General features: G+C 38.4%; 1 protein-coding gene across 1 annotated transcript in view; it reads left to right on the top strand.

Moving 5' to 3' along the window:
• Positions 1 to 1,424: 1,424 nt before the first annotated feature.
• Positions 1,425 to 14,104, top strand: part of egf.L (epidermal growth factor L homeolog) — a 76,245-nt gene continuing 63,565 nt past the window's right edge. Inside the window, exon 1 of the mRNA XM_041590122.1 lies at positions 1,425 to 1,964. Within this exon, the coding sequence (XP_041446056.1) occupies positions 1,835 to 1,964 (130 nt within the window). The 5' untranslated portion in view covers positions 1,425 to 1,834. The remainder of the gene's footprint in view (positions 1,965 to 14,104) is intronic.

The following is a 14,104-nucleotide window of genomic DNA, read 5'->3' as shown; positions in this document are numbered from 1 at the left end:
ATAATGCACTTACACTCAAGCAGGCACATCAGCCCCTTCTTATCATTTCTGTAGGCACATTTGCCTTTCTACAATCACCCCCCACTACCTTTTGTCTCTTTTCTTCTGATTTTCCAGTTGTTTTCTTCTTCTTCTCCTATATATACAGCATTGTATATTTTTGCTATACAGTCATAATTCAAACAGGGGGACAAATTCTGTAATAAATTAACAAAAATTAATACACAAAGTAACAAAAATTAAATTGCACATTAAATTGCTAGTTCACCTTTAAGTTAGCTTTTAGTATGTTATAGAATGGCCAGATTTCCAATGGGGTCACTGACCCTATCTAAAAACAAATGCTCTGTAAGGCTACAGATTTATTGTTATTGCGATTTTTGATTACTCATCTATCTATTCAGGCCTTCTCCAATTCATATTCCAGTCTCTTATTCTAATTAATGAATGGTTGCTAGCATTCATTCAAATTGAAAGTACATGTATCATTTAATATCTTGGAATTAAAAAAGATCAATAATAAATGTACATTGCAAAAGTTCTTATGCAATCAATTCATAGTTGCTAGTCTGCAAACTGGAGAGCTCATAAAAAAAAAACCAACTCAATAACACAACGAAAACCAATGATAAATTGTCTCAGAATATCACTCTCTATATCATACTAAAAATTCATTTAAATTTGAACAACCACTTTAAGAAAGGAGTTAGGATGTCCCTTTCCCATAAAGCTTGCAATCTAGAGGGCGAGTTACTTGGAGGAACTATTCAGCTGTTCATAATGGCTAGAGTGTTGGCCCTTAACTGCCAAGACTGAACCAGATACCATGCTTGTGCTCAAAAAAGATCTTAGTTTAGTTTTGAAGAGGCTTATGGAGAGTTAATGGATGGTATTTTAGAAGAAAGGAGCAGTAAAAGAGAGAGAGATCTCTGAGAGGAACTGAAAGATAATGAAGGATTGATATTTAGAATATATAGAGCTCCTGTGCAGTCCATGCGCAACAATATTTTAATAAACCTGTATGAAAAAGTAAATCTATTTCATCATATGGGAAGGGTCTTAAAATGATTTGGCTATTGAGCCCCATAAACTTTTGCTTGTGTCATTGCCACTTCACTAGTATCCTGTCTGGACATTCTGGCTTCAAAAAGCAAAACCTTGGCATCCTGTATCACCAATTCTTTGCCGATTAAAAGTAACAAATACAGCACAGCGTCCTTCCATTTAAACTGTCTGAAGTGGAAAGGGCTAGGATTTTTATGATAATAAAAAAGAACAGTGCTCTTAAAGAATATATAAAGTGCCGTGAGTGTTTGCTTGTTTGCTCTGAGTCTGGTTTCTTACATTCCCTTAGTCTGGATTAGCCCCATTGTGAAAGGGACAGAATGCAGCCTCAAGTCAGCTGGCACTAAGGAAGGAGGAGTGGCAAGGGGAGATCGAAGAAAGAATGACCCTGGCATACATTACTAATCCAAGTTACAGAGCTGAGTTATCAACAGTGGATTTTCCTTTACACTCTCAATTGATTGAGTAGAAAGCAGTATATGCTGTACTTGCTACATTTGTCACTAGGGTGCCTGGCATTTCATACTTTGCTTCGAAAAAAAAGAGGAAAACTGGGAAGCTGTTATAATTAGGAGGATGGTATCTGGAGAGAGGTTGGAGCATCAATGTTGTGAATAGGAAGAAAGAAGGAAAGCACATTTGTGGTGCTGGAAGATGTTGTTGGATGTTAAAGGGTCTCATGCCAGTCGTTATCCCTGCACTGTGCTGTACGGGATGGAAAGCAAGTGACATGTAAATCTATGGCAAGCTAATATAAGAAGGGGAGATTATGTTTTTTTTATTGACTGCTCTCTGGCCATTCGTTTTTGATGTGGTTTTACTCCATACCCAAGGAAACCTACTATGGGATTGTACAGCGACTCCACATCCTGAAGATAATGCGGGCTATGAATGTAACGGTAAGTATTAAAAATATAATTTAATGCTGTGCTCTTCATTTGGAAATCATATATAATAAAATGTATTAAATATCAATGCTGCAATAGGCAACCTTTTTTTTCTGTTGAATCTTGCAGAACTCCTGTTGTAGTTTTTTTTTGTTCACTGGTGGATGATGCTGACAGTTGTAGTTATGCAACAGCTGGGGCTGCAAACTTTCCTGTGATAATAACTAGGGATGCACCGAAACCGCTATTTTGGATTCGGCCGAACCAGTGGTTTAACTAGATATCACTGGGCCTCACAGCAAATTATTTTTCAGGCCCCCAAAATGTCTAGAGGTTGACCTGGTTTACCAATAGTATATGAATTAGGGCCTCATGGGGCCCCTATACATCCTGGGCCCTCCTGCAGCTGCAGGGTCTGCTTCCTCTGTAGTTACGCCTCTGGGGCGAACCCTCAAATCCTTCGTGAAAGATTTGGCTGAATACCGAACCGAATCCTAATCCTAATTTGCATAAGGAAATTATGGGCGGGAAGGGGAACAAATGTTTACTTCCTTGTTTTGTGATAAAAAGGTCACGTGATTTCCCTCCCGCCCCTAATTTGCATATGCAAATTAAGATTTGGATTCGGTTCAGTCGGGCAGAAGGATTCGGCCAAATCCGAATCCAGCCGAATCCTGAACCAAATCCTGAACCGAATCCTGGATTCGGTGCATCCTTAATAATAACATTTGAAATCGAATGTAATTTATAAAAGAAAACATTGTTTTAAGTGGAATGAAATCATTTTAAAAAAATTGCAGTGATCTTCATTCTTTATGAGTTGTATATAAATATTAACATTTGCATTCGCTTTGATACTCTCTCCCATCTACATGGTAAGCCTCCTTTAGTCACTATCATATTGGTTGTCCATCCCCTGCATCACTGAGCCTAGCAACCAGTCATTGGTTTAAATTACACAGTGGAAATTAAATAGGAGGGGACCTACAGAGGGATGAGTAGTTACAGTATGGGCAGGCAAAAACTAACCTGCAGATCTATTTTAATACTCAAATAATGTAAATGCACCTTTAAATCAACATTAAGAAGTATACTGAATAATTCTGTCTGAGCTGTAACAAACTACAAACCAGTTGGATACTCAAGACTGTATTGCTTTATATAGAACAGATGGACTGAGTGATCTTTCCCTTTCTCCTTACTTAGAGAGAGTGACAGGGGAAGCCAGAGGTAGTAAACACAAATATATTTTGCAAGTGTTAAAATACTGTAAATATGTCAGTACTAGCTACCAGTGAAACTGACCTTGTGGCTCTGTTCCATATGCAATTGCTATTTAATGACAGGTGCCTTACTGTCCTGCCAAAATGCTGGGACTAGTGTGTACAAAACAGTCATGGCAAATGGTTTTTTGGCTTGAATCTGCCTAAGGATTCAACTTGATTCAATGACCGTAGAAGCTCCTGCTTTGTCCTGCGTAGTTGAACATGTGTGATAAATGCATGCAGGTCTCTACAAACAAACAAGCGATATGGACTGTGGATCTCATATTCTTTGGCAAACAAAGGGTCCAGAAGTGCTAAGGCCAAATAAACATGGCATATGGCATTGACCACTAGCCTGAGATAGAGGGACTGATACGTGTTGCAGTTACTGCAGCGACTACAGAAGGGTTAAAGCTTCCACATGGGTTTACAAATGCCAGTTAAAATATTCAGAACTGAACAACTGTCCAACAAGACACATAGCAGGATCAGTTACCCTTCATTTACTGTACCACTGCATCAAATTTAGCAATACTCAGTATATGAGTATTGAAAAGAAAAAAAAGTATAGCTAAGGAAACAGAACCCATGAACTTTTAAAAGATATCAAAATATTAAATGTGATACAAAAAAAAAAGGTGTAGGTATTATGGCACAACCATTAGCAATGCTGCCTCGCCGCACTGGGGTCCTAGGTTTGATAAATATCCAGGGCTCTATCTGCAAGTAGATTGTATGTTCTCTCTATGGGGCAGATACAGTATACTTAAGGGCGAAGTGACTAACGCTGGCGACAATTCACCAGCGTTACCACTTTCAGGCACTTGGCCGATTTACTAATAGGCGCAGGCGTAACTTCACTAGCGAAAGAGACAGACGCTATCGCTCTTTCGCACTCTATAGCTAGGTGAATTTTTGCTCTGGTGAATGGACGTTACTCCGCAAATTCACTAAGATGCGGATTTTAATGAACGTTACCTCTTTCGCCAGACTTGCCTTCGCCAGCTCAGACGAAGTGCATTGGAGTGCATAGATCTTCCTCATTATTCTGTTACTTACATCATATTTTTAGTGGAAAAAGTTTCTAAGTCCCAAAAAACCCTGCTGTCTTTTCCTTTTTTCAGAGTTATAGCCTGCAAAAATCCTTAAATTTTTTTGGGGTAACCAAGTTCCCCCATACATTTTCTAACAAATGGAACACAAACTATACAGTGGGCTCACGTGTAGGGCAATATAACAACTCTATTTTCTTTATTAATGTTCCCTGGACTTGTGTAATGTAATGTATTTGCTGCAACATATACGTCCATTCAACTTTATAATTTCCTGCCGTATACAAATTAGCCTCTAACGATGTGTTCATAATTGAACACTATCGCATCTTCACTTTGATTGCCGAAGAAACGCTAGCGAAAATTCGCCAGCATTCAATTCAGCGACCTGGATTAAACTTCGCATTTCAGTAAATTAGCATTGTCTGAGCGAATTTTCGCGATGAGTGCGAAGCTGTCACTGGCGAATTTTCGTAGGTTAGTAAATTTCCCCCTATGAGTACTCCTGTTTCCTCCTTCCATACAAAAGCATACAGGCAGGTTAATTGACTCCTGATAAAACTGACCACATGTGAGTTAATGGTATAGGGATCTTAGTTTGCAAATTCCATTGGGGCAGGGACTATTGTATGGGAATATTGTATAATTCCTTTACTGTATATTCCTATATAAGTGCTGTGTAAATTGTTGGTGCTAAATAAATAATAATAATGATGACATCTATAAAAAGGGTGAGGTAAATGCAGATTTGAGGTGTATTTCTAAAATGTGCAAAGGTATATTTAAATACAAATGTGCAAAGGTATATTTAAATACACCGTAATGTGCACATTTAATTATAATAAAAAAATTATAAATGAGAAAAATATGATTGATGATCAGACTGTATAAATCTCACAAGTCCCACCAAAACATTAATTTATCTTGCCCTATAGTGCTAAGTTAAAGAGGTCTTGTGCCCTGGAATGTCAGTGAACTTTGAGCCATGCTGTGATTCTAGTGCAAGGTGGAAAGCACAGTGCTCTGGGTGTGTTGCAACTTAATTACTTAACTGCTGCCATAGGCAGGTAGTAAGAGCAGAACCTCAATGTGTCTTGCACCTGTTGTCCCTAATAATAATAATAATCACTAGCTTATGCATCTAAATATCTCACAAGCTTGGAGGTACATTTATCTGCCAGTGCACCCGTATGACAGGTGAATAGTGCATCAGTAGACGAGGAAGCAACAGGAGTCCCCAATTAATTTACTATTTGAAAGAACAGAAGATTGGTATTTGGGCATCTCCATGGGTTTGATTGTAAACCAAAGCAAAACATCCTTACTGGAGTATTTCTCAGGAGGTAGGAGGCAATCACTCTACTCATTTTCAGACAGATGATACCAAGGAAAAATAAACTTGCTAAAAGTAGGTAAAAAGACAATGACCTGCAAGTATAAGAACATTTTCTAAAAAGGTATTGGCAAAATATTATTAAACGTTAATGCCTTATTAGAACTTTTAGTTGTCACATTGTTTAACAATACATATGTATAACTCTATTTATTCTGGCTTTTTTCTTCATAAATATGGTCCATTAGGGCAATCGGAGTTGGTCGGATTTCTAACTTAGAAATACTCAGATAAATTCGGACCTTGATAAATAGAGCATATGCTCTAATGCTACATATCTACTGCCTATAATATATAAAAAAATAAAGTTTTAAAAAACAATTTATAAATGTAAAGTATTACATTTTATTTTCTATCACCAGAAGAGAAAGTTTTTTTGCAAAGCCAGATTCTTCCTGCACAGTGCAGCAATAGCTTCACATTCATGTCCCTAAGTTCCTTCTCGCTTGGCATACTAATGATCAGCTTTGCTTTAGCACAGCATTTCTCAGGCTTTCAGGTCATTCCAAATTGTCTGTTTGTCTACAGTGCCATTCAGAGATGCCAAGTATTCCAGATTGTTCATTATTTTCATTTGTCCCGTTAACGCATCATGCACTAAGGTGACATAAAGGGGCTTTTCATCACTGCTCCAAACTCCTCATTCTATTCACAGTAGCTCGACACGATGCCTTTGTATTTGCAGAGCCAGTCTAGTTCAGATCATGGCCTCTTTAATACCAATGTTGCTAGGAAACGTGGGGCATTAAAATGTCATGGTGCGTCATTGCAAATTTGAATTTGTGTGCGGATTAAGTTAGTTCTTTATGAAAGTAATTTAAATTTCACTCATTGAAAATGCGAAACCATACATTTCTTTAGGAACATGAAGAGAAAAAGCAATCTGAATTTTTTTGGCCAGTTTATCAATGTCAATAGCATATTAAAAATGCTATTTATTAGAATACATTTTAATGCTATAAAAAATGCTAGTCAATAGCGAGGCAAACACAGATACCTTAAAATCTAAGCAGACAAGTGAAAATAGGGTAGCAGTACCTTGTGGTGGATAAAAAACCATTGGCAAGATCTGGTTTCGCACGAAAAGAAAATATAATGAGAATGAATAATATAATGAGAACATGAATAAACAGATATTTCATGTCAGTAAAAACTGGTGTCAATATTCAAAATAGTATGAATGAATCTGGGGAAAACCACTAGGTGCCAATGGCAGGCTACTCAATGAATAGGGTTTTGCCTGTTGGTTTAACAACAAAAAAAACAGGGAAATTACCTCTGCACTGGTGAAGTAATTAATTTTCAAGCTGTCAAGGGACTAACATGCAGTAGCTTCAATCTCCCTATTTGCCATATTTTTTGTGATTAAGACAATAAACAATAGGCAAAAATGTGTTCAGCACAAGCCATATTCATTATACTCATTCTGAGCAAGAGGGTATACTGCCCCTTTAACATGAACCTAAAGGAGAAGGAAAGGTTAAATCTAAATAAGCCTCATCAGAAAAGTCCACCCAAATATACCAGTAAACCCTCAAAGTAGTGCTGCTCCGAGTCCTCTGTCAAAAGAAACACTGCATTTCTTTTCTTCTATTGTGTACTCATGGGCTTCTGGATCAGACTTCCTGCCTTCAGCGGGCGTGAGCATGCTCAGTTTGCTCCTCTCCCCCTCCCTCTCTGCTGTAATCTGAGCCCAGAGCTATAAGAGAACAGGCAGGAAGTGATGTCACACCAAGCTAATACTGCAGCTGTGATCCTAAACAAACAGAGAGCTTCTAGAGCTTTTTATTCAGGTATGGTAAAACATTCTACAGAATAAATATAGCATTCTACTTCACTATTGCAGCTAATCTATTGCCAATAAAATGCCTCCTAAGCTTTCCCTCTCCTTTAATATTTCTTATTAAGGATGGTGCATTTGAGCCACTAAACCTGTGTGATATAAACAATTGTTCTGGTGTTATAATAGAAACCTGACCTGGAGAAGGGAGAGTACACACATTCATTTGGAAAGAAGTGTAGAATATTCAGTGTAGGAAAAATTAGAATGTTGAGCATGAACATAGCCCTAAAACCATAGGACCAGGAGAGATGTATGATATGAAAAAGTAGTGACATACAAACTGTGTACCTTATCAAGGCCAAGCCTCACAAATTAGCTAGTGGTCTACACCAAATAGGTCAATAAGTATTAAAAAGGACAATCTGTCTCTGAAGATTTTAGTCAACAGAGCTCAAACTGCAATAGAACGTGTTTCGATTTAGAGACAAAATAAATTATAGACTATTAAAAAATGTGTTACCATACTTGATATGGAGTGTTGGAGGCAGTATGGTAGAATGAAGGGAAGACTTTTTAAATTTGAGGTTAGAACTGGATATTCTGCATAGTCAGTTGGGATTGTCTCGGTACAAAAAGAGGGATTTACAGCACTGTTACTGTATGTACAGGTATGGGATCTGTTATCCAAAAAGCTCTGATATTACAGAAATGCCATCTGCCATAGACTCCATTTTAATCCATTTTAAAAATGATTTCCTTTTTCAAGCAGAACCTTGTACTTGATCCCAACTAAGATATAATTAATCCTTACTGGGGGCAAAACAATAGTATTGGGTTTACATAATAATTTTAGTAATTTTTAGTAGTCTTTTAGTAGACTAAAGGTATGGAGATCCAAATTACAGAAAGACCCCTTATCTAGAAAACGCCAGGTCCTGAGCATTCCGCATAACAAGCCAAATACCTGAACAACTGCTAGAGAATAAAAAGTTCTTCTCTTGCAGCAGCAAGTCTCACTTTCGGCACTCTGCATTATGAATAAGGATGAGGCTCAGGCACCTCTTTGTCCCTACTGGCATCAGCAGGTAGCATGGTCATCTGATTAAAAGCAAACATCTTCTATGGTTTATCTGGGCATATGGGTATTAGTATGTTATAGCATGTCCTGTTCTTAGCAACAATTCAGCTGGTCTTCATTTTTAATCTTTATAGCTTTTGAATTATCTGCCTCCTTCCAACTTTTATATGGGGCCCCAGCAGCTAAAATACCAGATAAATGCTCAGATAAATTAAAATCAATTGCAAATTGTCTTGCAGTGTCACTGTCTAGATCAGGAGTCCCCAACCTTTTTTACTAGTGAGCCGCATTTAAATGTAAAAAGAAATGGAGAGCAACACAAGCATGAAAAAAGTTCCAGTGTGTGCCAAATAAGGACCGTGATTGGCTGATTGGTAGCCCCTATATGGACTGGTAGCCTACAGGAGGCTCTGCTTGGCAGTACATCTGTGAGCAACATGTTGCTCGCGAGCTACTGGTTTGGGACCACTGGTCTAGTTCATAGTAAAATGTAGATCATCATAAATGGCTTTGAGCTTCCTCCATCAAAGAGCACTCATAAAAGGACCAGGGTGCCTGGCCCTTGGACCAAATTATCACTCGAGTGCATAGGCATAAGTAAAGTTCCTTTAGGACTAGAAAGATGATTGCGTGTTACACAATAAGTAAGTATAAAGATTCCATTTAGGCTGGCATTTAAAGAATGTGAACGTCAACAAGTAGTAAAAAAGATCTGTAACAAGTTCAGTTCAGTGACAGATTGCTTGAAAGCAGTGAACTGCTGAAGAAAGGTTGTAAAATTGTCAAAATCATATGGGTTTGTGCAATATACCCCTGTGATCAACATGGGTTCAATGCATAGGGTTTGTGCTGAACATACATTTTGCCTGTTGCCTTAATTACAAAAACATCTTTGGTTTCTGTTATTTCTTGATTTGAACTGGACAAACAGGGAATTAAAGCTACTCCATGATATATAACTATATTTTAATATATAATTTCTGAGTGTTGGCCTCAATCTTTTCTGTTTTAAAAGGGATATAAAGGCTGCCAAGAATTCAAGTTCTGCTTTTGTTATAATATGTAAATATTATATGTATGTATGATTTATTTTTCCTTTACGTTATTGGGTATATTTCCTGATGACTGGAGCAGGCGTTAATGGGAACTTTGTAGTTATGTGTTCATGAGTGATGATGCAGTAACACCTTTTCATTTGAATGTGGCCCATGGGTAAACACGTTTTTGGACCCCTGCTGAAAGTGATAAAGCATATCTGGAACAATGGGTTTGTCTAGGAACAAACATGACTTAATTCAGGTCCCGGTACCAATGTGGAGAGCTTTAATGGTTATTGCTTAATGGTGATCAAAATGCCTGATCCCAGCCAAGGATTGCTTCCCATTGACACCAAGTCAAGACACGTGAGTGGTCAGAACCACAGCTGCTTAATACCCCATGTTGTGTCATTGACCTCTTGGTCCAGGACTTCCACTAATTTTGGCAAAAACCCTTAGGAAATGTTGCATAGGGACCAATGTGCACTTCTTACATTAATTTCTAGAGCACTACCTGCACACATGGAGCATTCACCTGGTTCTTATTCTTCCTGTTTCAGTGCAAGATATTGGAACATTGTTTCTGAGGGGGGAGAACTTGCATAGCAGTGAAGAAGAAAAACAAACATGGTTAGTGTGAGAAAGGCTAAGGCTAATGCTACATGGTGCTGGTGACCTGCTGAATAACACAGGCCAAGAATCAGCCCCTACACTGGAATCAGCCCCTTACCTCGACTGCATTGCACCTGTATCCATTGTGTCGGCCATGCATGTCTCTGCTAATAACTCCTGACTTGAGAGTTGAAACCTCTAATTTTTGGTTTAAGGCAGTTCTATCTGTTTAGCATGAGGCATGTGAATACTTTCTCTTTTCAGAAGCCTGCATGTCTTGCATTGTAGAATTCTTTGGCTCCGTTTAGCCCTTCGCACCCTAATCAGGTTGATTTCTCATATATTATATTTTGAGCATTGGAATTTGCTGTCAGTAATGTTAGAGAGAAATAAAAAGTCTACAGATATTGCCCCAGTTAAAGTAAACATCTGATCTGAAAAACAAATGGAAAAAAGTAAAGAATAAATTAAACAAATGCAAAAACAAATTGTTCCTACTATATAATAATTTGCCTTTGGATAGTTAGTTATTAAAACTAATAGAAGAAAAACAAGTCCAGCATATACACACCATTCATGTGCTGTCGACATTTTTAGAATATTCTCACACAGGCACGACACTGGAGTGGATGTTGAAATTAGGCAATACTTGGAGCCATAGCAAAGAAATGCTGTCCCTAATCAAACATGCTTCATGAGGCTCTTATTTATTCTCCTTGCATTTATTTGTTACTGCCACACCTATGGTGCAAGAATGTGCAGTCATAAGTAACATTTAAGGCGTTATTCACTAAAATCCAAATTTGTCTTATAATATTAATAAAAAAAAGCTTGACCAAACTCCCATGCCTAATTTTTGCTCATTTATTTATAAAAAAACCCTCTATTTAATTGGATCATGAAAAAACTCGAGAAAATCAAGAAAAAACCCTGAATCGCTTGATTTTTTGGCTGAGAACCCCAAAAAGGTCAGATGTTCGGGCAAAACCCAGGGCAGACCACAATAACTTCAAATTGGTTAGTTTTATTATCACCCAAAGTAAAACATATTTCATAAGTGGAAATTATATGGTATGGGACCTATTATGCAGTATGGTCGGGACCTGGGACTTTATGGATAATGGATCTTTCTATAATTTGGCTCTTTATTAGTGATGGGCGAATTTATTCGCCAGGCGCGAATTCGCGGCGAATTTGCGCGATTCGCCGCCAGCGAATAAATTTGCGGCAAAAATTCGCCGGCGTCAAAAAAATTTTTTCCGAAAATACGCACGTCGGCGTCAAAACGGGCGCCGGCGTCGGAAAAACGGGCGCCGGCGTCAAAAACGAGACGTTTTGCGAATTTCGCGTGAAATTCGCGAATTTTTCGGCGAAGCGAAACGGCGCAAATTCGACCATCACTACTCTTTATACCTTAAGTCTATTAACAAACCATGTAAACATTAAATAACCCTGCTTCTAATACAGATTAATTATATTTTAGTTTGGATCAAGTATACAGTATTCTATTTATTATTATTATTACTACAGTGAAAAAGTAAATACTTTTTTAAAAACTTGGATTATTTGGATAAAATGGAGTCTATGGAAAACCATATTTACCAATATTTATTGAAATTGTACAGGAATTAGGGCCTCATGGGGCCCCTATACCTACTGGGCCCCCCTGCAGCTGCAGGGTCTGCTTCTTCTGTAGTTATACCCCTGTCATTGTCATGTTACAGATGGAATTTGCATGATAGAGAAGAATCTGCTTTGCATCTCTAGCAGTGAGTGTGTGATTTATTTTAACCAGTTCACCAGTTACATCTATGGAAATCAATCACCAAACCTGCAGAGAACCACTAGTGTACTTTGCTGTTGCTTGTATAAATAAATCCCTGTAATGTTCTCAAGCCCTTCTGCCTTCTGTTAAAGACAGATATTTCAGAGCACTGCTTACAGTTTTCTGCAAGCAAGTCCTTGTGTTTTCATGCATATCTGCATTGTTTGCCTTTGTTTTCCCCTTTAAGGAATTATTTTTGATTCTCTGCGTTGTAGATGGTGCACCAAGGTCCCAGTGGTTTCCACAAAAAAATCCAAGGTGGCCGTGCACTCCACTGTCGAATGCACAGCCATCTCAGATGTTTTACTACATGTTTCGGACCTCAAGGGTTCTTCCTCTGGTGCACCAGAAGAAGGACCCTTGAGGTCCGAAACATGTAGTGCTCATGCATCTTCAATAAAACACAACACTGCATTGTAACCAGCTCTCCAGTGGAATCATTATTTGTACCTTGAAGTTTATGTGGACCTGGCGAACCCCACCACTGTGCGATTGAGCAACTGACACTATTATACCAAGGAGATATCCAATTTGTGTTTGAATCTTGCAAGACACCTAGGAAGTGCTGAATGGAAAGAAAAGCAATTGCTTGCATAGGCAAGAAATTGGATTTCATATTTAATTTGAAAAGGACTTTTATTATACAGATTTTTATGTCTGGGTGACAGGTCCACTTTAAGACAAATATTTTCTTCTCTAAAGTGGATTATCTTACAGGTACGTCTCATTTTGGGCTTATCTTTACAAACCGTTGTCCTACATATAAGATTAATAAATTAAAGAGATTCTGTCATGATTTTTATGGTTTACTTTTTATTTCTAAATTACACTGATTAAACTAAAAATATTTGATTTTTTTTGGCTGTAATATTGGTGTGGAGGCAGCCATCTCAGTACATTGTGCCTTATTCTGAGCTTTGAGAAGGAGCCAGCACTTTGGGATTGAACTGCTTTGAGACAGCTATTGTTTCTCCACTTCCAACTGTATTTTACCATGAGCTAGGTCGTGTTCCCTAGTTCACCTAGTGGTAGACATGAGAATAGCTGCTATATGATTAGCTGCCCATTGTTCTGTTGATAGGCTGCTGAGAGTGTAGCAGTAAAGAGTGACTAGTTTATCAAAGCACAAGTCACGTGACATGAGGGCACCTGGGAAACCCTATGGCAAATTTAAAAATTAAATATAAAAAAATCTGTTTGCTTTTTTAAAAAAAAATGTATTTCAGTGCAGAATTCTGCTGGAGCAGCAATTTTAACTGCTGCGTTTTGAAAAAAAACAAGTTTTCCTGGGAAAGTATACCTTTAATTTTTCAAATATGCCTTGGTTAGATGACCTGTTTCCTTGGTTCTGGTTCCTTCTCCCAGTCTGTACCTGATCTTCCTCCTGTATGTGCTTGTTTCTGTGGATTTGACCTTTGTCTGGCTTCTAACTATTCACTTGACTAATCCTTGCCTGTACCTGTGATTTCCCATATCCTTATTTGTAACAGCAGGGGTAAACAGTTGTATGAAGAGTTGTTGGAGGAGGAAATACACAGTATATACTGGAGGACAGCCCTATTTATACTGTATGTATGGAAAGTATTTCAATAGACAGACAAATGAGTTCACCTCCAGCTTGCAGGGGGCAGCCTTAGGCAATTGAAACAACAAGCCTGATGCCATGTTAGTGTGGAAGGAAAGATGGAAGAGAGGAAGCCAAGGCAATAAGGAGAGAGCATGCATGGATCTGGCAGCAAGAAGAGATGGTGCCTGGGATGCAAGGTTGAGAAATGCAGGAGAGATTGCACCAACTGCAGATTCCCCATAGTGTTCCCATGGTAGTCAGTCAGGGAAAGACTTCACTCTTCTTGCACTTTAGACCCCTCAGGTTCCTGTTCCAATAGGCCTTCACTCCAGCCATTGCAAATCTAGGGTAGGGTTCACACCTTTTGGCCTGTCTAACTCTGGGCAGGGGGGTGGGTCCATGATGTAATTGGGCAGGGTCATGACGCTACAGGGCACAGTCATGACATCAGATGCGGGGCTATGGCCTGGTGATCAGCGATTTGCTATTCGCTGTGTCAGTCATAGGGAATCCTGCCTGTTTTTTCTAATATGGAAGTTT

The sequence above is a fragment of the Xenopus laevis genome, chromosome 1L (assembly GCF_017654675.1).
Source record: "Xenopus laevis strain J_2021 chromosome 1L, Xenopus_laevis_v10.1, whole genome shotgun sequence".
Lineage (NCBI taxonomy): Eukaryota > Metazoa > Chordata > Amphibia > Anura > Pipidae > Xenopus > Xenopus laevis.
Note: the sequence above shows the minus strand (reverse complement) of the source record. Positions and strands in the feature narration are given on the sequence as shown.